Below are 26,288 nucleotides of genomic sequence, written 5' to 3'. Positions count from 1 at the left end.
TACAGAGATAGGTTTTCATGGGCTGAGAGTCACAAGCATAAAAGTCACAGGCTACATGACTCAAAAGAGAAAAGAACTATATACTCACCCACATTTAACAGAAGAGAACAAGATAAAAATCAGTGGAGATGACAAAGGAAACAAATACGGTTGCAGAAAGACTAAGTCAGGAGAGTCTTAGTTCAAGAGAAGAGAGAATGTCAAGGATGTAGCGGTGGAAAACCTGGTCAGATGCTGCAGACAGGAGGAGAGAGAAGACCAAAATTTAAAATATGAAAGCTGCACAAGAATTTCACTGGAATGGTGAAGTGAGCCTGGATGCTGAGGGTTGAAAGAACTGCACAGTGAAGGTATTACTTAGGAGCAGTGAGTGCAGACTTCAAGATTTCAGTGTGCTCAGGATGCCAGATAACTGAGGAAAGCAAAGCAGAGAGCATTACCGCGCATCAGCACCGGGCAGGAAAGAACCAAAGTTCTCAAATGTTTAATCTCCTCTATCTTCGAAAGAAATAAAGGAAAACAAAACAGTGGTTCTTTTTTTTTTTTTTTAAGATGCTTTCATATACTCAAACTTTAGAAAAAATACCTGTCAGTAATGGCCTTCATAAACTCATCAATTAGGTCATCATAACGCTGTGATCGATCTCTTTTCTGATATAAACCCATATAAAATGGATCCTTTAAGAGGGCCTATAAAACAGAACAAACATAAATGTGAAAGTTTTTTTTACATAACCAATTGAAACATATTCGTAAAACAGAAACTGTAAAGTATAAAAAAATTATAAAAACTATATTGCTCTTCAAAAAAACTTTTAATAGTATTAATCTATTGTTATTCATATAGATATTAAAAGAAGTTTAAGACAGAGGCTAACATCTAATCACAGAATTTTCTCTTCTTATCTTTAAAAGAGGGATGCAATAAAACTGTGGGACAAGGATCAGAGAGGGAAAGTAATTTTACTCACTGGATTATCAGTTCCTACGTCAATACACACAGGCAGACATCTATCAGGCCGTATTCCCGCACAAGCTGTATACAAACAAAGTTTTCCTACTGGAATTCCCATTCCGTAGACACCCAGATCTCCAAGACCTAGAATTCTCTCTCCATCAGTCACCACGACAGCCTTAATCACAAAAAAAATACCAATTAAAAGTTGTCCAAAATGGAGCACTAAACAAAAGCATTTTTAAAAAAGACTCTCTTCATCACAAAATAGCACGTATTCTATTATTCCATTCACATGAATACGTAAATCTACAGAGAAAGAAAGTACATTAGTGGTTGTCTAGGGCTGGGGAAAGGGAATGACCACTAATGGGTACAGGGCTTTTCTGGCGGGTGGGGATGAGGGAGCTGTGATGAAAGTCTTCTAAGTTATGATGGCTGCACAACTCCAAATATACTACAAATTACTGAATTTACATTTTAAGCTGGTGAACTGCACTGTCTGTGCATCATATCTCAGAAAAGCTACTAAGATAAAAAATAAATTAAAAAAAATATTTTCTTCACATATTTTCACTCTCACTTTAAAAAATAAAATTGTTTAACTAACTTTCAAAATAAACCACCCAAGAATACTTAAAATTCTAGGATTTCTAGATGTAAAAAGGAGAATTAACTAGATTTGATTTCCCTGTCTTTGGTTTAGGAGTAGAATGCTTCTGACTAGAAAGTGTTAAGTGTTAGTTGCTCAGTCGTGTCCGACTCTTTGCAACCCCATGGACTATAGCCCACCAGGCTCCTCTGTCCTTGGAATTCTCCAGGCGAGAATCTGGAGTGGTTTGCCATGTCCTTCTCCAGGGAAAGAACCTGGACCTCCTGCATTGCAGGTAGATTCTTTATTGTCTGAGTCACCAGAGAAGCCCCCTGACTAGAGGATCAACTTAATATGTTCACAATGACTAAACAGGGGAGGGAGGAACAAACTTCTGATAAGGATTAATCCTAAGAGAAAAATAAATAAGTGAAGTCGCTCAGTCGTGTCTGACTCTTTGCGACCCTATGGGCTGTAGCCCACCAGGCTTCTCTGTCCATGGGATTCTCCAGGCAGGAATACTGGAGTGGGCTGCCATTTGGAATTTAGAAATCACATGCTACTCCGAACAACAACTGAAGCCAAACAAGAAAAACCTCAGCAATGGAGAAAAAACTCTAAAATAAAAAATATACCTACAAAGTTTTAAGATGATACTATGAACTTAATGATCTGACCGAATTTTTCTAGGCTCTTTGAACAAATGATAATTCAAAGATTATTTTGGTGAGGAAGACACGCAACAAAGGCAAGCAAGATTACTGCCTATAACAAACACGAAAGCCTACCAAAAGATCTTAAACAAGTCTTTAGTTTTTGTTTTGTGAAAGACAGCCAGATTGATTAAGGATCTAAATCTACCTTGGATTTACAAGAAGACATAATGAATCCTCCTCATCACCCACCAGAATAGAAGTTTTTAGGGCATTTTAATGTATTTTCTTTACCTAGAACAATGTTAATTGAAGGCAGGAGGTACCAGTGGTACTGAAGTGAGCAGGCTCACCTTACTCACTCCAACTGCTTTCCCACGGCAAACTCTATACCCCTTTTGTAAAGACCATCATGATTTTCTCAGAGCACTAAATCTGCATGTATGTAAGTATAAAGTAAGACAGAGCAACAATGAAAAAAACTGTTCTTGGAAATTGAGAGGTAACTTACATAGAAAGAAAAAACATTGTGAAAGGAAGGTTGTGCTATTAGTACCTTAACATGATTTTCTGGCCAGTTATCCACAATTGATCTAACATGACCTCTGTCTGAGATTGAAATAAATAATCCCCTGCAACAGAACAAAAACACCTTTGCATTTCACAACAGTTTTTGTTTTTTTTCCTAAGTTTTTGTTCATAATTGGAATATTTAGATATTTTAATAAAAACAACAAGATACAGTGTAGTTTCCAAGCAGATTTAGCCAAGTGACACTGGTTTATTTTCAAATATTTTCAGCTACTTGAAGCTGTAATTGCATTGCTCACATAGTAGCTGCAACAAAGATCCTTATTAAATGATGCAATCATTTTACCCCAGAAGAAATGTATCCATATCTCCTGCTCAAATAAACTCAATATACCTCCATAAAATATCTCCAAAAATCAATATAAAGACATCCCATCAGTGCACCAGAACATGAAACCACTAAGTAAACTACTGTTAAAAGTCACTGGAAGTTTGAAATCTGAAGAAGCAGGAAGGGAGAGAAGAAAACTACAGTAATTTCAAATAAAAAAATACATCCTTGAAGCATTAGGAAAAAGGAAAAAGTTATTCTAAATACAGTATATTGTTATCCAATTGAGATAATTATCCCAGGTTTCAAAAAAGGAGGAGAGAAGGGAAAGAAGAGAGAGAAAGAAACATAGGTTCTGGACAAGAGGGCAAGTAGAGATGAGGGCCAATAAGTTCTTATATTTAACTTTCTCACTGATATCTTTTTAAAAAAATTTTGTTTTATTGAAGTATAGCTGATTCACAATATTGTATTAATTTCTGCTGTACATCAGTGATTCAGGTATATAAATATATATATATATACACACATTCTTTTTGATATTGTTTTCCATTATGGCTTATCACAAAACACTAAATATAGTTCCCTTGGTGATATAGTAGGACCTTGTTTATCCATTCTTCTCATTGACATCTTAACTCTGGCATTACTATCCTAGCTCAAAGCAGTTTAAACAGTTTCTCAACCATAGCTGCCTAGTACAGTAGAATCATCTGATGAGCTTTTTAAAAATGCCAGGGTTCTACCCCAAAGATTCTGATTTAACTGGCCTGGAGTTAACCAACCAAGACTTACCAACCATCTCCTATGTAAAAAAAAAAAAGAAAAAACCCACTGTCACTACATAAATGATACACAGTATCTGCCCTCATCCAAAAGCTCTTTATATTTCATGTGAGTTCTTAATTCTGGTGCACAACAAAGGAGCTTTAATGAAACAGCAGTACCTGGGCCCAACTCTACACTAAAGGAATCAGAACCTCTGTGTGTACGGTGGAGGGGAGCAGGGCATCGGGATCCTTTTGTTTTCCCTTTATCTTTTAGTCTGAACTGAGAAATACTACTTCTCTAAGTGAAAATGAAACTATAAAAGAGCTGAACAGCTGGGCCATATCACAGAAATGCTTAGACACATTAACTGATAGCACAGAACAGACAGTGTTCTCAAAAGTGTCTTCCGGGGAATACCTGCAACACCATCACCGACAGTGTTCATTACAATCCGGACCTCCAGACCTTTCTGTTTCATCAGAATCTTAGGAATAGGAAGGAGAGGAAAAGTTGGCAAGGATCAACACTTTAAGTAGGTCCCACAGATGTCCCCATATGCACATTAAAGTTTGAGAGCCACTAGACTAGATGAGAAGGGACTGAGGACAAATGCTGTCAACTCGTGTCTGGATTTCTACATTTGTATCAGTATGTAAGCAGGACATTGGAAAGATATAAGGATGGTGGGAAACGACTACAGGTTAGAGGAACAAGACAAGAAAACTCAAATTAAGTAAAAATAGCACTTATACAACACTTATAAGTTTATAAAGAACATCACATCAGTTTCCTCATCTGACCTTCTCAGCAGCTCTTTGAAAGGTACTGGAATCCCTATTTTATGATAAATGGATTCAGAGGGATAAAGTAACTTACTTACTCAAAGGCTTGAGCCAACGCTCACCCCAGCATCCTTTCCACTTAAAATATTTGGAGGTGCTTGAACTATGTGAAATTAAAATTTGTGTAAGATCATAAAAATGAACAAGCAATAGAAATAAAGCTGATAAAAAAATGAGATTTACTCTCTTAGTCAGCCAGACTGTCAAAAAGTTTTATGATTATTCTGCAGAATATGTTACCAAAATGGAGAATACTTTTTTTTCGGTTCAAAAATGCACAATTCCTCTAACAATCAAACCTTAAAGAAGGTTAGGAATGAATGATGCTATTTCCACAAAATAAAGAATACGACACATTACATTTTTATGAATCCCTTTCTATCCAAATTAAGTTTTTGTGAGGAAGGGAACTGTGTTTGGATAAGACTGCAACACAAAAAATAGAAATGTAATCGGTGCTGTGATTTTCTTCCTATATAACAGTAATTTGCAAAAACATTTTTAAAATAAGCCTTACTTAGGTCTTCTAAAGATGTGTCCATACTGGGAGCAGGCAAGACCAACTGTTGGTGTATATACAATTGGCATTAGAGTTTCAATATCATCTTGCAGTATTCTGTAAAACAATTTCTCATTTCTTTCTTGTATTCCCATTATATAGATGTATCTGAAATTGAACACAGTAAATAATGTCTACATCAGCCAGCATTAAACATTTTAGCCTTTGAAATGAAATCTAAACATGTACAATTGAGGATCCCCTCCCCTTGGAAAACAAAACCTTATATATCCTTATGTAATACCCAGGACTAAAAACTAAAAATGTACTTAAATGGTAGATGATGATGATGATGATGATGATGAAAAGAATCAGAAGCAACAGCTAACATTTACTGAGCCCTTACTGTGGGTCAGGCTCTGAACCAGGCACTGGAAATGTAAAAATTACCAAGAGGCCCCCACCCTTAGGGGCTTCCCTTATAATTCAGCCGGTAAAGAATCTGCCTGCAATGCAGGAGACCTGGGTTCAATCCCTGGGTTGGGAAGATTCCCCTTGAGAAGGATATGGCAACCCACTCCAGTATTCCTGCCTGGAGACTCCCAGGGACAGAGGAGCCTGGTGGGCTACAGTCTAAGGGATCGCAGAGTCAGCCACGACTGAGCGACTAAACCACCACCTCACCCTTAAGGAGCTAATCTTCAAGATGATTGACATGTAAACAAGAAAACAAAATAAAGTGGCATTCATTCAAATATTCACTAAATACTAAATATGTGCCAGGCACGATTGTAAACTCCAGAGATGTAAGAAGTGCCCCTGTTCTCATGGAGTTTATAATCCAGGAGACTTAGAAGCATTTTAACTCTATTACAGTGCACAGAAGTAGCATGAAGGAGGCAATGGTTAAGTCATAAAAACCTACAAATAACAGCTTTTAAAGAATAAAGCTTAGAAAACAGGGAGATGTTGGGCTGAAAAATCAGTTACCACCTTGAATTAAATATAAAGTAGACTCGTTTTTTCCCCTCATTTGTTCCTCCTCCTGCTACCATCTGGTCAAATGGGAATCCATCTGGAGTCCATTCCTGAATTCTTCCTCTCCCACCCTCCCCCACCCCAACCTAATAAATCCAGAGGCCCTACAAAGACTATCTGCTAAATACCTTTCACAGAGTTGTTTCGTCCCTTTCTAACAAGTCTCTATACACACAACTTTGTTCCCCTGCTCCAATCTATTCTCTTAAAAACATACCTCTGATCAGTTCTCTTCTCCTTGAATGGCTTTCAAACACCAGTTTATTAGCCTTAAGCTCTTAAAACAGTTAAGTAGACTTCCCTGACTACTTTCCAGCCTCGTCTTTGTTTGTACTGAACTTGCTTTAGTTTCTTAAACGCACCAGAACTCTCACCTTGGCACTGCAGCACACGACGACGCACCTGCTGCCTGGAACACCCTCTACCCAGGCAGAGTCCTCTTTACTCATGCTCTCCAAATGCAGCTGAGGTGGCGCACTCTCTGCGGTCTTTTCGGTCATTCCCATCCCCCACCACACATACATACATTTTGGATTTTCCGATTTTCAGGTCCCGTAACACCCTACTCCCTCTGTGACCCTCACGCAACTTTTTGACTTTCTCTCCCCTCTGTGATGAGTGAGAGACTATACACACATGTACATATGTACGTACGTACATATATGCGCTTCCCAGTGGCTTGGATGGTAAAGATTCCAGCAATGTAGACTGGGGTTGGGAAGATTCCTCTGGAGAAGGAATGGCTACCCAGGATTCTTGCCTAGATAATCCTATGAACAGAGGAGCCTGGTGGGCTACAGTCCATGGGGTCACACAAAGAATTGGACATGACTGAGTGACTGAGCACAGCACACACGTGTGTATGTATGTGTATGTGTGTAGTCTCTCACTCATCACTCTCACTCACTCACTTGACATTACGCCCCATAATGTCAAAGAAACCAGTCTCACTTGTCACCAGTATCCAATAATCCCCTACACTTTACAAACCAAATGAATATTTCAGTCCTGTAGTCAGACTGATCCTTTTACCCAAAATACCCTGCCCTTCTTTCTCATTTTGCCTGCTCCCTGTAACACACCGTTTCAAATTCAACTAAAGCATCACTTCCTCCAGGAAGTGCTTTCCCAGGCTGCAGAAGGCACCCCTCCTCATGCTTTCAGGATGGACTCTGCACACCCCTCTTCCTCGCCGTCCTGCACACTGCAGCATAGCTACAACGGCAGTCATAGCGTAACTCTCCACGGATGAGCTCCTAGAGGGCAGGCCGTGAGTTACCAGGGTGGCCATACATTCCAGTTTGCCTGGGACAGCTTCATTTACCTCTTTTTCACTCCCCAAAGTGTCCTGGACTGGATGATATATTATATGGCCACCCTATCTATTACTCCCTTTATATCCTCAGTGGCTAGCAACAGCACAAAAAGTAGGTGATCAATAAAAGCTGAACAGAATGGGTGTCTCTGCTTCTACCATTCAATTCAAACCTTAAAGCTCTGTGATTTTAACTATAAAAAACTGATTCCTGCTGAGTTTTACTACAGTGAAAATAAGGGAATTATTCACTGAAGTGAAGGAAATATAATCATTATAAAACAAATCAACTAAAATACAAGTTTCATTATGAGACTTATTTCTCATGCCATCATAATAGTACTCTCAATTTTTTGGATCAAAACATCAATTAAAAAAAAAAACTAAACGTCTAATCAATTCTCACTTTTCCAAAGGGCCATTCAACTTTTTCACGTTTCTATGGAACCGTAAGGCTTGAATATCTTGTGTCTCTATTTTGGGAGGTAGAAGTCCTTGAAGACCAAGCATTTGTCTTTCCTGCAATGTGAACGCCATCCCCTAAAAAGGAAAAAATAAAAGAATTAAAAATGATTAATTATAGGGGTAGCAAATGTAATGTAACCTACCAAATGTAATTTAAACATAAAAAGATCAGCCAGATTACATTTCGGCCCCGACTTTCAAAAATTTGTAAGATTGATTATATCTAGTACTGCTGAGAATATAGTAAAAGAATTACTCTCATACCACTGCTGGCAACATAAATTGCTCTAGGCTTTTTGAAAGCCAATTTTAAAGTATTCTTAGATTTTTTTTTAATGCACATATTTTATTTTTTTAACTGAAGTATAATTGACTTACAATATGTTAGTGTCTGGTATACAACATAGTGATTCAATTTCTTTAAACTCCATTTAAAATTATTATAAAACAATGACTATATTTCCCTGTGTTGTACAATATATCCTTGTAGCTTATTTATTTTATACAAAGCAGTTGCATCTCTTAATTCTCTGTCCCTACCTTGTGCCTCTCCCTTCCTCTCCTTACTGGTAACCACTAATTTGTCCTCAGTGTGAGTCTGCTTCTGTTTTGTTATACCTATTTAACTGTTTCATTTTTTAGATTCCACACATAAGTGATATCATACAGTATTTGTCTTTGCCTGACTTACTTCACTAAGCATAATACTCTAGGTCAATCCATACTGTTGCAAATGGCAGAATTTCATTCTTTTCTTATGGCTGTGTGCTATTCCATTGTTTGTGTGTGTGTGTGTGTGTGTGTGTGTATCTTATTTATCCATTCATCTGTTGATGGACACTTAAGATTGCTTCCCTATCTTGAATGCACATATAGCAATTCTACTTCTACCTAGTTATTTTAGAGAAATATTCATAAACAAAGAGGTACATATGAAGAGATTAGTTGTAGCACTGTTTCTAGTTATCTTATCTACTACAAACTAAAAGCCCATCAATTATGGAAGAATTATGAACCTATGACACTTCCATACAGCTAAACATATACCTTTAAGTGTATAGTGGAAAAACACGCCAGATATACAGTTAGGAAAAAAAGTTAACTTGAAAATCAAAACAAACTCCCTATTATTATGTTTAGAAAATCCCCATAAACTACATGTTATATACAGATGCACGCACACATTAAAAATGAAAGCAACAGGCAGTTTGAAAGAATACAAACCAAACTTGAGAGGCTACCATGACTAGACAGGAATGAGCTTGAACAGAGGGAGGAGGGAAGAAGAAATGATACTTAAGAAAAATTAACCTATGTAATAAACTCTTTTTCAATTTCTGGTATTTAGCTATGGGTTAAATTTTTTGTTATCGAAGAGATATCAGTGACATCTCTTTTCCTCCGTAAAAGCAATAAGAACCCTGGTCAAAAGTTCAGAAGTCTGGAAATTAACCAAAGGTTTCAGCAATCGGAGAGCATTTATTCAAGAAAAACTGCTAAATTTCAGTAAGAACAGAAAGCTTCATGGCATTTTAACTTTCCTTCTTCCTATTCTCCCCTCCCCAGCTCCACAGTAACCTTGAAAAAGCAGACACTGTGAAGCAGTCACTTTGAAGATTAGAGCTTGGCTGTCACTAGAGAAAGGCAGGAAGGGTCGCAGATTCTTCTAAAGCCCAGTATCCGGGTAACTGTTGTTTGACCTGAAGACCCTATCTGCGAGGCTGTCTTTATTTGACCTGACTTGCTCAGGCAGTGGGAACAGCCTTCTCCCCCGACTCCCAGAACAGTTTGTTGTAAACAATCAGAGGTAATTATTTAACACAGCATCTCCCCAAGGCAGTAGATGACATCTGGGGCAAACAGCAGGTTAACCAAAAAACTGAAAAGGAACACTGAAAAGTTCAGGGGGAACTTTGCAAAGCTGAGACATATTCTTAAGAACTTAGAGGGTCATATGCGTAGCTGTAAGCATGTCCAGGAAAGACTTGGGAGACCTCTGGCTAGCCTTGAGGCTCTGTGTAAGCAGGAAGTGAAGGCTGACACATAGTTGTAAACTGCTTCTGCGCTGTGCTAAGTCACCTCAATGGTATCCAATTCTTTGTGACCCCCACGGACTGTAGCCCGCCAGGCTCCTCTGTCCATGGGATTCTCCAGGCAAGAATACTGGAGTGGGTTGCCATGCCCTTCTCCAGGGGATCCTCCCAATCCAGGGATCGAACCTGCTTGTCTCCTGCATTGGCAGGTGAGTTCTTCACCACCAGCGCCACCTGGGAAGCTCTGTAAACTGCTTAGCTGAGTACTAAAGGCACGCTCCAGGCTTCCCAGGTCGCTCAAGTGGTAAAGAATCTGTCTGCCAATGCAGGAGATGCAAGAGACACTGGTTTCATCCCTGGGTTGGGAAAATCCCCGGAGGAGTCTCCTTGGGGTACCCTCTCCTTGCCTTAATAAAGTCCCACAGACAGAGAAGCCTGGAAGGCTACAGTCCATGTGGTTGCAGAGGGTCAGACACAACTGAGAATGCAAGAAAGAAAATTAAAGGCACACCCCCACAGATACACAGAGCTCCTTGGCAAAGAATGGTTCCAGGTATTTAAGTTTCGGATTAACCATTTGCTGATTACTAAGTTAACAAAGCAGAGATTTCAGTAGGCAAATATAACAAGAAGAAAGAATTCAGAAATGATACTAAATAGACAACAGCAACACTACAAACCCTGGGAGGAATGACTATTTCAACAAAAAATCATAAAGGCAAACAAACAAAAAACACACGAAGTCTGACTTGTATATAAGAAAAAAGGGCAGTTAATTGAAATTGCCCCCAAGGAAGTCCAAATACTGTACTTACTAGACTAAGATTTTTAATTAGTTGTTCTAGGGGAGGGATAAGTTGGCATTAACACACTACTATATATGAAGTAGATAAACAACAAGGACATACTGTATAGCACAGGGACATATAAGGAAAAAGAGTTTGAAAAAGTGTATATATGTATGCATAACATGAATTACTTTGCTATACGCCTGAAATACTGTAAATCAATTATACTTCAACTAATAAAAAAAGAAAAAAGTTAGTTACTCTAAACATATTAAAAAAAACTAAAAAACACCATTGTCTCACAAACTACGGGAAGTATGAGAATAACATCCCACTAACCAGAGAATACTGATAAGCAGAGAAGCTATAAAAAGGAACCAAACAAATTCTCAAATTGATATACAACTGAAATAAAAATTTCATTAAAGAGGTTCAACAAGCAGATTTGAGTGGCGGAAGAAAAAAAAATCATTAAACATGGCTCAACTGAGATAACCCAGTCTGAGAAAGGAAAAATAAGGAATAAATATGAACAGACCTGAAAGATACCATCAAGAGTGCCAACATATACATAACAGGAGTACCAAAGGTGAGGAGAGAAAAGGATAAAGAATACTTGAAAAAATAATGGCCAAAAACTTCCCAAATTTTATGAGAAGCATTAATCCACACATTCAAGAAGCCCAATAGCTTTAATCAAGAAAAACACAAAGAGCTCTACCCCAGACACATCCTATTCAAACTGTCAAAAGCCAAAGACAAAAGGAGAAATCTGAAAGCGAAGAGAAGTGACTCATCACATACAGGGGATTCTCACAAAGAGTAACAGAAACCATGGAAGCCAGAGGCAGTGCTGAAGGAAAAATCAACGGACAACCAGGAACTTCCCAATTCTAGAAAACCATCTTTCAAAAATGAAGAAATTAAGACATTCCCAGATAAATAAAAACAGAGACTCCATTGTTAACAGACCTGTCTCACAAGAAATACTGAAGGGAATCCTTCAGGTCTAAATGGAAGACACTAGATAGTAACTCAAATCCATGCAAAGAAATAAAGAACATGGATAAGATGACTACATAATATAAAAAACAGTATAAATATATTTTTTGTAGGTTTCTTCCTCTTACTCAATTTAAAAGACAATTACATAAGATAATAACTACAAATCTGTGTTGACAGTCATGCAATGTATAAAATATAATTTGTACGAAAAAGCAGCACAAAAGGAGACAGACCTCTACAGGAGCAAAATTCTGGTGAACTATTTAATTAAACTCGTATCAAACTGAACTAGACTGTGATAAAGACGGTAACTGTAGTCCCCAGGGCAAACCACTGAGAAAATAACTCAGAAATAGGCAGTAAAAAACAAGGGAATTTAAATAGTATAATGGAAAATATTTAACACAAGTGAAGGGAACAATGGAAGACAAAGAGGAACAGAAACCACATAAGACTTTTAAAACAAATAGCAAAATAGCAGACATAAATCATACCCTACTAGACATTATATTAATGTAGATGGATGAAATTCTAAAATTAACAGGGCTGGCAGAACTGATAAAATAACATGATCCAATTACATGCTGACTACAAGAGACACATGTTGATTCAAAGATACAAATAGGTGTAAAGTAAAAGAATGGAAAAAGATTCAGGATGCCAACAGTAACCAAAGCAGAGCTGGAAGAGGCATGTTGGTAACAGAGAAGATAGACTTTGAAACAAACATTTCTAGAGGAGGACCTTTTGCTGAAAGGGTCACTCCAGTTAAGAAGATACACTCCATTAAGTATATAAACATACTTTGTTAGACAACAAAAGAGGGCCAAAATACATGACACAAAACTGACAGAATTAGGGAGAAAGATAATCCAACAAACTGAAAATGTCAGTATCTCAGTTTCAATAATGGAGAACACAACTAGACAGAAAAACAAGGAAAAGGAAGACTTGAAGAGCACCATAAACCAACTAGACACAGCTGATGCTCCATCATCAGAAGCAGAATACACATTCTTTTCATCTGTACAAGGAATATTCTCCAGGACAGACCCTTTGTCAGGCCATACAACAAGTCTCAATAAATTTAAAAGGTTTTAAGTCTTCCAAAGCATGATCTCCAACCACAATGTAACAAGATTAGAAATTAAAAATAAACGGATATTTGGGGAATCTTAACACACTTCTAAAAAAACCAACTGGGCAGAGAAGAAAGCACAGGCAAATTAGAATATACCTGGAAGGAGATCCAACCAATCTTTTCTGAAGGAGGTCAGCCCTGGGATTTCTTTGGAAGGAATGATGCTAAAGCTGAAACTCCAGTACTTTGGCCACCTCATGCGAAGAGTTGACTCATTGGGAAAGACTCTGATGCTGGGAGGGATTGGGGGCAGGAGGAGAAGGGGATGACTGAGGATGAGATGGCTGGATGGCATCACTGACTCGATGGACGTGAATCTTAGTGAACTCCGGGAGTTGGTGATGGACAGGGAGGCCTAGTGTGCTGTGATTCATGGGGTTGCAGAGAGTCGGACACGACTGAGCGACTAGACTGAACTGAACTAAGATGAATTAAAACACACACACCAAACCTTATAAGATAGAGTGAAAATAATTTTAAGAGGGAAATTTGTAGCTGTAGGTGTAGTGGAAAGAAGCAGAATGATCTCAAATCAATTATTTAATCTTTCACTTTAAGAAACTGGGTGGCAGGGGAGGAGAACAAACTATACCTGAAGCAAAAAGGAAGGCGATAATAACCATTAGAGTGAAAATAAATAGAAAACAGAAAAAGTAACTAAAAAATTAAAAATTAAACCAAAAGTTGGTTCTTTGAAAAAGACCTTATAAAACTGTTGAAACTTTAGAATGAAAAAAAAAAAAAGTCAAATCACTAAATTCTTTGTGTGTCATGTTCCTCCTTATAAGATTTTATCTAAGACTGGGAAATGTAAAGGGGTTAAAACCCCTGAGTTTTTATGTAGTTTTAAATGAACTGTGTGCTGCTAAGTCGCTTCAGTTGTATCCGACTCTGTGCGACCCCCCGTCCCTGGGATTCTCCAGGCAAGAACACTGGAGTGGGTTGCCATTTCCTTCTCCAAATGAACTGTGTAGTTCATTTTAAAATGCTTATCCTATTGCTAAAGATAAATGAGTTGGCCATACAAGGTTTTACTGCCTATCTCCTACCTTAAATCTGTCCCTAGATTTAAGGGACACTCAGAACCATTTTATTTATAATGCGCAGGAGAAATAAAAATGATTATTAAAGAAATAGTTTTACGTATTGAGCATTTATGATAAAAGTTGATAAAATTCTTAAATTTGCTGGCCTGGTGTTAGTAAGTGAACGTGACATAGTCTAAAACGGATGCCCTGAATGCAGAAACCACCTTCCTCTCAGCTGCCCTTCTACTCTTTTCTGTTTCCCATCGCCACTTGTTTTACCAAACCTGTCTTCTGCTCGTGGACACAACAATGCCCTCCTGTGTTACACCCCCTTCAGCTGATCCTGAGTTATCTTCCTTCAGACCCAATATTGATAAAAATCCCTTAACTAGCCTCTTCATCATGCAGGTAAGCACAGCAGGAGGAAAAGAAAAGGCCTCTTCTATTTCTTGCCCTCCAAGTGCAGTGAGAATGAATGATCCATCGGGGTTAGGAAATTATAGAACATTTATTCATTTATTTATAAAAGCAATAAAATGACTAAATGAAGTCAATCTAAATATGCTACATCTGGCCAAAAGTCTTGACCAATCTGTTATTCTTGGATTTTTTTTTTTTTAAGCTAGAACTAGGAAATAAAGTCAACTCTTTCTGGGTAGTAGAAATTGAGAGGGTGAAATTTGGAAGGTATAAAGCAACCCTGAAAAGAGAAAAGTTCACGCAGGAAAATAAAAAACCCACCCACTTCCAAACAGGTTCAATATAAAGCAACACAATACAAATCTTTCAGACTATATCTGTCTAAAATGTATCAAATCTTTACCAGGAAGAGAGAAAACGTATAATACTGTTAATGTTACTAACCTTGTTGGTTCTTGGGTTCAGCATAAGTGGCTTGCCTTTCTCTTTTGTGTGCAAATGGCGGCATGCCAGAGTACAAGGAGTGGCGACTATTTTAAACCTGGACAGCATCTTTCTTCTCACCTGGGAAAAACAAAGCAAATAAAGATAATGAGAAACCTATTATAGAACTGTAGGTATATCAGGGACAACTTTTCAAAAGCAGATTTAAAAAGCTTCATTTTCCACAAATGAAAAAGTTTTTCAAAATACGTTTATGTTTCCATAGATAGAAGGGATTATAAAAGAGTAAGCAACAGTGTGAAGGCAAAGATTTATTTTTTTCTGACAAGAGTTGAAGTCCTTCGATGACAATAATCATTGCTACTGTCTACACATTACCTACTACAGTGAGCCAAATATTTACCCTTTCTGTAATTCACACAAGTATGGCAGGGTAAGAAATATCTAAACACCGAATGTTTACATGGAAGTAAGTTCAGGGAACAAGACCATCCCCACGGAAAAGAAATGCAAAAAAGCAAAATGGCTGTCTGAGGAGGGCTTACAAATAGCTGTGAAAAGAAGCGAAGCGAAAAGCAAAGGAGAAAAGGAAAGATATGAGCATCTGAATGCAGAGTTCCAAAGAATAGCAAGAAGAGATAAGAAAGCCTTCCTCAGTGATCAATGCAAAGAAATAGAGGAAAACAACAGAATGGGAAAGACTAGAGATCTCTTCAAGAAAACTAGAGCTACCAAGGGAACATTTCATACAAAGATGGGCTCGATAAAGGACAGAAATGGTCTGGACCTAACAGAAGCAGAAGATATTAAGAAGAGATGGCAAGAAAACACAGAAGAACTGTACAAAAAAGATCTTCACGATCCAGATAATCATGATAGTGTGATCACTCATCTAGAGCCAGACATCCTGGAATGTGAAGTCAAGTGGGCCTTAGAAAGCATCACTACGAACAAAGCTAGTGGAGCTGATGGAATTCCAGTGGAGCTATTTCAAATCCTGAGAGATGATGCTGTGAAAGTGCTGCACTCAATATGCCAGCAAATTTGGAAAACTCAGCAGTGGCCACAGGACTGGAAAAGGGCAGTTTTCATTCCAATTCCAAAGAAGGGCAATGCCAAAGAATGCTCAAACTACTGCACAATTGCACTCATCTCACACGCTAGTGAAGTAATGCTCAAAATTCTCCAAGCCAGGCTTCAGCAATACATGAACCGTGAACTTCCAGATGTTCAAGCTGGTTTTAGAAAAGGCAGAGGAACCAGAGATCAAACTGCCAACATCCACTGGATCATGGAAAAAGCAAGAGAGTTCCAGAAAAACATGTATTTCTGCGTTATTGACTATGCCAAAGCCTTTGACTGTGTGGATCACAATAAACTGTGGAAAATTCTGAAAGAGACCTGAGCACTGAAGAATTGATGCTTTTGACCTGTGGTGTTGGAGAGGACTCTTGAGAGTCCCTTGGACTGCAAGAAGATCCAACCAGTCCATTCTAAATGCGATCAGTGCTGGGTGTTCATTGGAAGGACTGATGCTGAAGCTGAAACTCCAATACTTTGGCCACCTCATGCAAAGAGTTGACTCACTGGAAAAAACCCTGATGCTAAGAAAGATTGAGGGCAGAAGGAGAAGGGGATGACGGAGGATGAGATGGCTGAATGGCATCACCGACTCGACGGACATGAGTTTGGGTGAGGTCGGGGAGTTGGTGATGGACAGGGAGGCCTGGCGTGCTGCGATTCATGGGGTCGCAAAGAGTCGGACACGACTGAGCGACTGAACTGAACTGAAGTTCAATGTAAACAGGTGTGGGAGAGTTTAGGTTGAAAGTAGAAAAGTAAATAATAGAAAAAAGCCTGGAATATATACATTCAGAGGAAGAGAAACTATCCAATTCTTAATTTAGACTTCAAATTTTAAGGTACTAATAAAGTCAATATTTACAATCAATGTACTAAAATGTTTTTTGTTTTTAGAAAACCTATTACTATTTTAAAATGATGCAAATTGGCTAGAAAACATGTTTTTGTCCTTTCACATTCATCACAAACATTATGGGAATTTTTCAAAATGGAAAACTACATAAGACATTAAATCTTAAATATTTACTGATGAGAATATATAATAGATTCTTCTGTGTATCAATTCTTCCACTAAAAACCAATTTACAATGCTCATGTCTCTAATTATCACAAACCATCGCAATTATCATACAGCAGCTTTTTAACATGATTTTATTTCTTTTGCTGTGCTGGTCTTCACCGCTGCGCAGGCTTCTCTCTGGCTACGGCGGGCGGAGGCTACCCTCCAGGTGCAGCGCACGGGCTTCTTTCTCTCTGCGGCAGTTTCTCCTGTTGCAAAGCACAGGCTCTAGAGGGTTCGGGCTTCAGCACTTCCGGCTCCTGGGCTCTACAGCACAGGCTCGATAGTTATGGCATATGGGCTGAGCTGCCCTGCAGCGTGTGGGATCTTCCCAGACTAGGGATCAAACCTGTGTCTCTTGTATTGGCAGGCAGATTCTTTATCACTGAGCCACCAGGGAAACTTCCATGTAACAGCTTTTAATGGAATTTCTCCTTGTGGAGAAATCCAGGCTGTATATGGGGGTGCAGCAAAATCATCTACATTAGGATTTTAAGTTGATTTTTATGGAGCAGAAATTCACATCACATCAAATGAACAATTCAGAGGGATTTAGAAGTTGCACAACCACCTCTATCTAGTTCCTGAACATTTTTATCATCCCAGAAGGAAACACCACACCCGTTAAGCGGTGTGCCCCACTACCCCAGTGCCTGCAACCACCAATCTGCCTTCTGTATCGAGTCTGCCTATTCTGGATATTTTATATAAATGTGGCATCTAAATATGGCTGCAGAAACAAGCAATCTAAATGATCAAGAATCATGAGAGATGGGAATGAGGGTAAGGGACAGGACAGATGTTGTTTAAAGGTACAGACGTCGGACTCTTCCAACAAGAGTCGTAAGAGAGAAGTCCTAGAGATCTAATGCCTGGTGAACACAGGCAACAATACTGTATTACAATCAAACTTGCAAAGAGACTAGAGCTTAATTATTCCAATCACTGAAAATAAATTATAATTATGTAACATGCAGAGGTGCTAATTATCAGTACAATGGCAATAATTACAATATATAAATGTATCAGATTAATATGTTGTACCTCTTAAACTTTCACAGTGTTTTATGTCAAATATATTTCAATAACGATAATTTAAAAAATCACGAGAGACATACCATAAAATAACTGACGAGTTTTCTTCAAAAATGTTCATGTCATGAAAAACACTAAGTAACAACTGCAATTCAAAGAGGACTAAAAAGACAAGACACCTAAATGCAAAATCTGATCCCAAAAAATGCTGTCAAAGACATGACTGGGGATAACTGGCATAACTGGAATATCTACTATAACTTTATAAGTATTGTATAATTTAAAACTTTCTGAGTTCGATAACCATATTTAGAGGTATTCCTGTTCTAAAAATACACAGTGAAGAATTAATGAAGTATAATGAAATATAATGTATACAACCAAGTCTTTCAAATTATTTCAAAATAAACTTTGAAAAACAGAAATTGAAACTGTAGTGCTGTTCATGTTTCAATGGGTCTTCCAGGAGAGAAAGCATTATTTATCACAATTAAAACTTTGGTACCAAAAGACTGTATTAGTATTGTAGTCTAGTGATAATGTAGGCAAATCTAAAATAGAGTTTGAAAAACTTTTTAATTTCAACTCAAAGACTATCTGAAAAAAAAAGCAACATTTTGTCATACCACAAGTATAATAAAATATATTTGGTCTTGGTCCCGTTCTTGGCACAGAGCTCCTAAAGGCCACTGAAATTTTGAGTGACAGAAGTATCTTTTGCTATTCATAGGGAGACCCTTTTGACCATACATGAGTTTATGCTACTGAACTCACTTAGGATGAGCCCACTGCATAACCTCAGAACAGAGCTGATCACCAGAAAGATCAAGTAATTATTAGAGTGGAAACTTTGCAGTACCACTCCAGGTCCCTAGGGAAAAGGGGTGGGACCAATAGAGATAAAGATCCATAAAGACTTTTGAACAAGGATAGGTGATGAGCATTCAGCTTGGTGAACACATCTAGGTGTCGGGGGTTGACAAGCCCAGAGGACAAAGAAGCACCATGCCCTCCTGAATCCAGCCGCAAAGCAATCCCCAGACCTATGTATCTTTTCCATCCATCTGTTCCTGTGATGTATCCCTTTATAATACACCAGTAATTGCAAATAAGTGTCTCTCTGAGTTCTGTGAGCCAGGAGAGTAGACTATCTAACCCGAGGAGGGGGGTGTGGGAAGCCCTGATCTACAGCCAGTTGGTCAGAAGTATGAGTCAAAACCTGGGACTTTTGATTGGCATCTGAAGTGAGGGCAATCTTTCTGAAGTGAGTCCTTAACTTGTGGGCTTGGAAGCTATCTCCAGGTAGAGAGTGTCAGAATTCAGCTGAAGCAAACCCAGGCAATGTCCGCCTAGAAGGGGAGAACAGCTGAAGCACACCCAGGCAGTGTCCGCCTAGAAGGGGAGAACAGCTGAAGCACACCCAGGCAGTGTCCGCCTAGAAGGGGAGAACAGCTGAAGCACACCCAGGCAATGTCCGCCTAGAAGGGGAGAACAGCTGAAGCACACCCAGGCAGTGTCCGCCTAGAAGGGGAGAACAGCTGAAGCACACCCAGGCAGTGTCTGCCTAGAAGGGGAGAACAGCTGAAGCACACCCAGGCAGTGTCCGCCTAGAAGGGGAGAACAGCTGAAGCACACCCAGGCAGTGTCCGCCTAGAAGGGGAGAACTGGGCGTGGGGAAAAACACACTTGGTGGCCAAAAGAGCTGCGCCTGCGAGCAGGAAGAAACAACAGTTTCCCTTCAGGACTGGAGATCAACATTCCGACATAAAGTCTTCTATCTTCAGTTCCTGGCTAAATTTGCTTCCATCAAATACTGAATTTATTCTGTAAAACAAAGACTACCTGTCAAATCTACCTCATAGATAACTGTAATGATCAAACGAGAGAACAGATGCAGAAAAGTATTAAAGACTTACAGAGTGGCGTCATAGCACTCAAATTATTACTTTATTACTAAGTGACAGAGAGTAAAACAAAAAATAAAAGTAACTTTAATAATGTCTTTAAAACAAGTAGGCATCAATCAAAAAACAATTTAAGGAGAAAATCCCATTTCTGCCAAAAATAGAACCAAGGACTAAGGAGACAGAGAGACAGACAGTAGGCTTAATACCAGCTGGAGGCAACAAGATAAAAAGGGGAACTCCTCATATTATAAGATAGGGTGAAAGAACTGTAAAAATGAGTTAAGCAAAAACAGGAAACAAAAGAAGGTGGGGCTTCCCATTTTGAAGAAATATGAAAAATCAAGCTGCTTACTACTCGAGAGTTTCCTGGATGTTGAGGTATGCCTGTGGTTTCTTCCTCTGGTGTGTCATTCACCTTGCCTTGCAGGGGGTTGGGGGTCGGCCGTGAGTTCACACTCTGGGTAGTATTTCTAAACCCAACTGGGACTGAAACTGCTAGGTCACTGACTGCTCAAGATTCCTCTCCCCAGCTCCCCAGCTCGGGGTAGAAAGCAGAAGTTCAATGAAATGGAGACCTCAGTCGGAGCAAAGTCATGGTGTAGTGGTCAAGAATTCACTTGACAAGGCTGGAGACCCCGGGTCAGGAAGATCCCCTTAAGTAGGAAATGGCAACCTGCTCCAGTATTCTTACCGGGAAAATTTCATGGACAGAGGAGCCTGGGCGGGTACAGCCCATGCGGTTGCAAAGAGGTGGACACAACTGAGCATACCCTCTCTCCTCCTCACGACCAGGTGCAGTGAGCATAAGCTCAGCAGTCAGTCTGAATCTGGACTCAGCTAATTACCAATCTGGAATCACTGTGTCACCCAAGCATTCTCAAATGGTCTCTGAATTGGCATCAGTCTGGAACACATTTTTCACTGACCTATAACCAAATGAGAAAAACTAGGACAATATAGTTTTTCATGACACTAAATTTATTGTGTGTTTTCACGTTATAATTATCTTCCTCCCTTTTTGGTGGTTGAAAAAAAAAAAACAAACGATGGGGATGGTAGATTGTAGTAGTTCTAAAAAAGGTCCATAACATCGACAGAATTAAAAGTTGGGGATCTTACATCTGATCCCAATTGCCCACCAGCACACTACTTTTTTTTTTTTTTAACTTGCTGAGGAAGTCCAAAAGTCTGGGAACCTCTAACTTGAAGGTCTCACTTTTCTCATCAACAAAATAGGGAAGGGAAGGGAACCTATTAAGCAGCTGTGTGCAGTTACCATGATATTTAAATATAGCATCAAGTCCTCAAGGCTTCCCAGATGGCTCAGACTGTAAAGAATCTGACTGCAGTGCAGGAGACCCAAGTTTGATCCCTGGGTCAGGAAGATCCCCTGGAGAAGGGAATGGCAACCCATTCCAGTATTCTTGCCTGGAGAATTCCATGGACAGAGGAGCCTGGCAGGCTACAGTCCGTGGTGTCGAAGAGAGTCAGCTACGACTGAGTGACTAAACGGCAGCGGTAGCATCAACCCCTTAGAGCTTTATCATCATCACAAAGAGCTTGACTACTTCACTTGGTTCATTCAACAAGATCCACATCCAGGCAATCTGGCAGAGTGGTCGAAAGTAAGCTCTCTACGATCAAACCACGGTACTTAAATTCTAGCTTTGCCCCTGAGACACTACTAGCTCCATGATCCTGACTAGGTCACAGTTAAGTCTCAATCTCGAGTAGCAGTTATCTCATCAGTCAAATAGGGATGATAAACAACAGGACCTATTAAGTAGGGCCATTTTAAGATTAAAATTACATAATCCATGTAAGATGCTTATCACAGTGCCCTCTAAGTGCTCTCTGTTATTTAAGTATTATTGTTATTAGTAGTAATAAACTAAGGAGGTCAGAAGGTGCCTTCTAAAAGGCTGTTTCTGAATCATCTTCCAAAGTGAAATCCATTTTAAGAAGCTATGAAGTTTATATATTAACGATATTTCAATAAAAATTTGTCTAAAAAAAGAACTCCTATATAACTTTAAAAACATGAGGCTATGAGGATAATCATGGCTAACATTTATTTCAATTATTTCAAATGAAATCATTAGGTCAAGAATGACAATTTGGATGGCATACAGATCCAGGCAAATATCAAATGTTATCCTAAACAATATCTACCTAATCAATATATTCTTCATAACTTGAAAAATCTGTATATACTAATCAGGGCAGGTGTCATAGGCAGGTATAATAATTAAAATGGTTACTTTCAAATAGCTTTTAATAAAATGATTACCATTTCATTAAATCAAATGTGGAGTAACTTTGATATTTAGTGTGAATTTTCTCCAATATTGATCCTTAGTAAACAACTACACATTTTAGTGTCATTTATGTTTTAAAATTGGAGAAGGTGATGGCACCCCACTCTAGTACTCTTGCCTGGAAAATCCCATGAATGGAGGAGCCTGGTAGGCTGCGGTCCGTGGGGTCACTAAGAGTCAGACATGGCTGAGCAACTTCCCTTTCACTTTTCACTTTCATGCATTGGAGAAGGACATGGCAACCCCCTCCAGTGTTCCTGACTGGAGAATCCCAGGGACGGGGGAGCCTGGTGGGCTGCGGTCTATGGGGTCACAAAGAGTTGGACACGACTGAAGTGACTTAGCAACAGCAATGTTTTAAAATATGGTTGTTGAGTTGGCCTGAAATTCACCAAAACAGATTATAATTTAATATAAAATGTAATGCAGTTTAAAAATAGCTTACTTTTTATATGAAATTAAATAAAATTTATGCACAAACAGCTTCATAGTAAGAGTTAATTTACAAAAGATATTCTCAAGTGGTAAATGGGTATTTCCTTTATGAATTTTAAAGTGTTTTCATAACAAATATATTGAAAGACAAAAACATTATACATAAACACCTTATAAGAGTGAAACCTGTAAGCAATTCTTTTTTAGGAGTAACTATTGAGCAAGAATCGGATAAGGCAAAGGCAACCCACTCCAGTACTCTTGCCTGGAAAATCCCATGGGCGGAGGAGCCTGGTCGGCTTCAGTCCATGGGGTCGCACAGAGTCAGACATGACTGAAGAGACTTAGCAGTAGCAGCAGCAGCATTGAGCAAGAATAACTATTGGGCTTCGTTGGTGGCTCAGGTGGTAGAGAACACACCTGCAATGTAGGAGACCCATGTTTGATCCCTGGGTTGGGAAGATGTCCTGGAGAAGGAAACGGCAACCCACTCCAGTATTCTTGCTTGGGAAATCCCAAGGACCAAGGAGCCTGGCAAGCTACAATCCATAGGGTTGCAAGAGTCAAACACGACTTATCAACTAAACCACTATCATTGAGGAAGAAGTTTTAATTCTCAAGAAAATGCAAAACTTCTACAAAAGCATAGCCCAACATTTTCTCTAACATATGGTAAAGATATATCAACATTTCTTCCCTCTATGCTTAACTTTCAAGTCTTTATTGCTACCATAAAAGAATCAGATATAGGTTACAAAGCAGTGCTCAAAGTTGACTATTTAAAGGTCCACTACTAGAAGAAAATTGCTAAACTTTTTTCCCTTTATTTCTGCAAACCATGTAATATAATATGTAACTTAACTGTTATAGTAGTTACACAATATATATTTACCTAGCATTTGTGTAACTACTACAGTGTGTGTGTGTATGGGGAAGGGCAAGGAAACAACTGTTTCTTCTTTAATATCCAGAAAGCTTGGCAACTAAAGATCAAAACTTAGGAGCACAATACTGCAATTAGCTTTACAACATGAAGAATGTTTAAGGAGCATACAAGGTTAAGAGGAGGCTGAAGATATTAAGTTCGACTGCCTGAGTTTGAACCCAGGCTTTGCCACTTAAAACCTGGGATCTTGGGCAAGTTACTTAACCTTCCTAATTTTCCTTTGTAATGCATTCATGTTCAGTCTCGTCAGACTCTTTGTGACCCCATGGACAAGAGTCCACCAGGCTCCTCTGTCCATGGGATTCTCCAAGAAGGAATACTGGAGTGGGTTACCATTTCCTCCTCCAGGGAATCTTCTGGACCCAGAGATGGCACCTGTGTCTCCTGCGGTCCTGCATCGCCAGGTAGCTTCTTTACCATTGAGCCACCAGCTTCCCTTCCTTTCTAAACCGGAGATAATAAAGAATAACCACCTCAGGGCATTATTTTGAGGTAATTCTTGCAGGAAACAGCGCTCCGGTCGCTGCTGCTGCTGCTAAGTCGCTTCAGGCGTGTCCAACTCTGTGCCACCCCACAGACGGCAGCCCACCAGGCTCCCCCGTCCCTGGGATTCTCCAGGCAAGAACACTGGAGTGGGTTGCCATTTGCTTCTCCAGTGCATGAAAGTGAAAAGTGAAAGTGAAGCCGCTCAGTCGTGTCGACTCTTAGCTACCCCGTGGACCGCAGCCTACCAGGCTCCTCCGTCCATAGGATTTTCCAGGCGAGAGCACTGGAGTGGGGTGCCACATTAATACGTGCTTCCATTGTTACCGATTGCAACACTAAAATTACAGTGCTATCAACTGTTTTGTTTTGAAGTGATTGCCATAAACATTAAGAAGATAAAAAGATATGAGAGAACGTGTTCTGTAAGGAAGCACTTCTGTCGAGATTCCTTGTTTGGATTAAGCTTCTTCTCACCAAACGGCAAAGGACATTTTCTAGAATTATCTTCGGAACCAAGAAAGTCAAATCCAGGACCTCACTGTGTAACATCACACAAGCAAAAATGGAATACCACCTGCGCCAAAGAAACACCTGCCAATGCTAGTCCACAGATGTCACTTCACATGGCCAGAATCGCTCCAATCTCGGAACTTTCTAGCCTGCGACAAACTTCCTTTAAAGCGAGGAAACGATCCACACACACACACACACACACACACAGTCTAACTCCTGCCATTAATCCATCCCTGCAGAAAATGAGAACTATTTGACAAAGGGATACAGAGCCACAAAATCGGTCTTTAAGGGGAGCAGGAATAAAAGGTAGAAAAGATGCTCGCGCTACGGAGGCCACCGGGCCTTTCTCCGGGGGAAGGGGGGCGCCCTGGACCAGCGAATCTCGCTCGGTTAAGTCGCGTTCCTAAACCGTGCGCAAGGAAGAGGTGTCCACGGTCAGAGAGGGTGTCGCCGCTCCCCGCGCTCTCAGCCCGGGCTCGGCGAGCTCCTTTCCCTTCACCCCGCCCTCCCATCCGCCCAGCGGGTCCTCGCGGGCCGAACGCGCGGCTCCGCCCGCCGGGCTGAGGAGGCCGGCGCCCGCTCGCATCCCGGAACTCCCGGCCCCGGGGGCCCGCGGCCGCGCGAAACCCTTACCCCGCTTCTCGCCCCGCGACAGGTGGTGCTGCCGGCGGAGAGGCCGCGGCCCCGCAGGCCACCCAGACGATGCTCAGCTCGGGCCGACTGCGGCCCTCCCCTTCCCGAGGCTTCCCGGAGGGAGCCGGCGCCAGCTCAGGCTCCGACCAGCCGGCTCTGCTGGACTCGAGCCGAGGCAGCCAGTACACCCGCGCAGTGAGGAGACGGACCGGGGAGAACCGCTGCCGCGGCCCCTTGAAGGGGGTGAGACTGACGGGCGCGCGGGCCAATGCGGAGGCAGGAAGCCAGCCCTAAGGGGAGGGGCTTCGCCGCCGGCTCGCCCGCGTCCCAGCCTCCAAGGACCTTCCTCTGCCCGGTTCAGTTCAGTTCAGTAGCCTGAGGTAACTGTTTGGGGGCCTGGCGGGTGCCCTTATGGGCCGGATCGCCAGGAGTGAGCCCGCAGGCGTGTAGGGTGGGAGGAGTCCGGACACGCAGAGGACAGCTGCCGCCCCACGGAAAGAGCTGGGGCTGGCTAACCGCAGACCTCCCATCCCGGCGGCGGGCGCTGGGGTAGGTCCGGGGAGATGGCCGCGCCTTCGCGCGAGAAGAGGCTGTGCGCAGGCGCGGGCGAGGCCGCGGATGGGGTGGGGTGGGACCTGTCGGCGGGTACCGGGACCCGAACGCGGGAAGCGACGAAGGCTGGGCCTGTGGGCCGCTCCTGGACTGCCTGTGGAGGCAGGGAGAGGAAGGCAGAGATTCGAAGGGCAGGATGCCAGCCAGGAGAATGGAGACGCGGAAGAGAGCGGCCCTGGGAAATGTGAAGCCTCTGCCCTTGAGGAGCGACTTTATGTTTTTGAGCAATTTTTGTCTGCCTTCGAGTTGCTCTTCCGCCAAATTCTTTGCTGTTCTCCATGGTTACTGACACAACTTTTTAAAATTAATTAATTAATTTATTGTAATCGGAGGCTAATCACTTTACAATATTGCAGTGGGTTTTGCCAGACATTCACATGAATCAACCGTGGGCTGACACAACTTT

At 40.6% G+C, this 26,288-nt stretch overlaps 1 protein-coding gene across 2 annotated transcripts in view; it reads right to left on the bottom strand.

Annotated features, from left to right (window-relative positions):
* The window catches only part of ME2 (malic enzyme 2), a 58,811-nt gene extending 33,331 nt beyond the window's left edge, over positions 1–25,480 (bottom strand). For both annotated transcript variants that reach the window (XM_042239545.2, XM_004020545.6), the window contains exons 1-7: positions 25,271–25,480; positions 14,852–14,971; positions 7,934–8,067; positions 5,193–5,342; positions 2,757–2,832; positions 972–1,133; positions 587–690 (exon numbers count right to left, since the gene is read on the bottom strand). In XM_042239545.2, the coding sequence (XP_042095479.1) occupies positions 587–690; positions 972–1,133; positions 2,757–2,832; positions 5,193–5,342; positions 7,934–8,067; positions 14,852–14,959 (734 nt within the window). In that variant the 5' untranslated portion in view covers positions 14,960–14,971; positions 25,271–25,480. The remainder of the gene's footprint in view (positions 1–586; positions 691–971; positions 1,134–2,756; positions 2,833–5,192; positions 5,343–7,933; positions 8,068–14,851; positions 14,972–25,270) is intronic.
* Positions 25,481–26,288: the final 808 nt, after the last annotated feature.

This window comes from Ovis aries, chromosome 23, assembly GCF_016772045.2.
Source record: "Ovis aries strain OAR_USU_Benz2616 breed Rambouillet chromosome 23, ARS-UI_Ramb_v3.0, whole genome shotgun sequence".
NCBI lineage: Eukaryota > Metazoa > Chordata > Mammalia > Artiodactyla > Bovidae > Ovis > Ovis aries.
The sequence above is the reverse complement of the archived record's forward strand: the minus strand, read 5'-3'. Positions and strand labels throughout refer to the sequence as shown.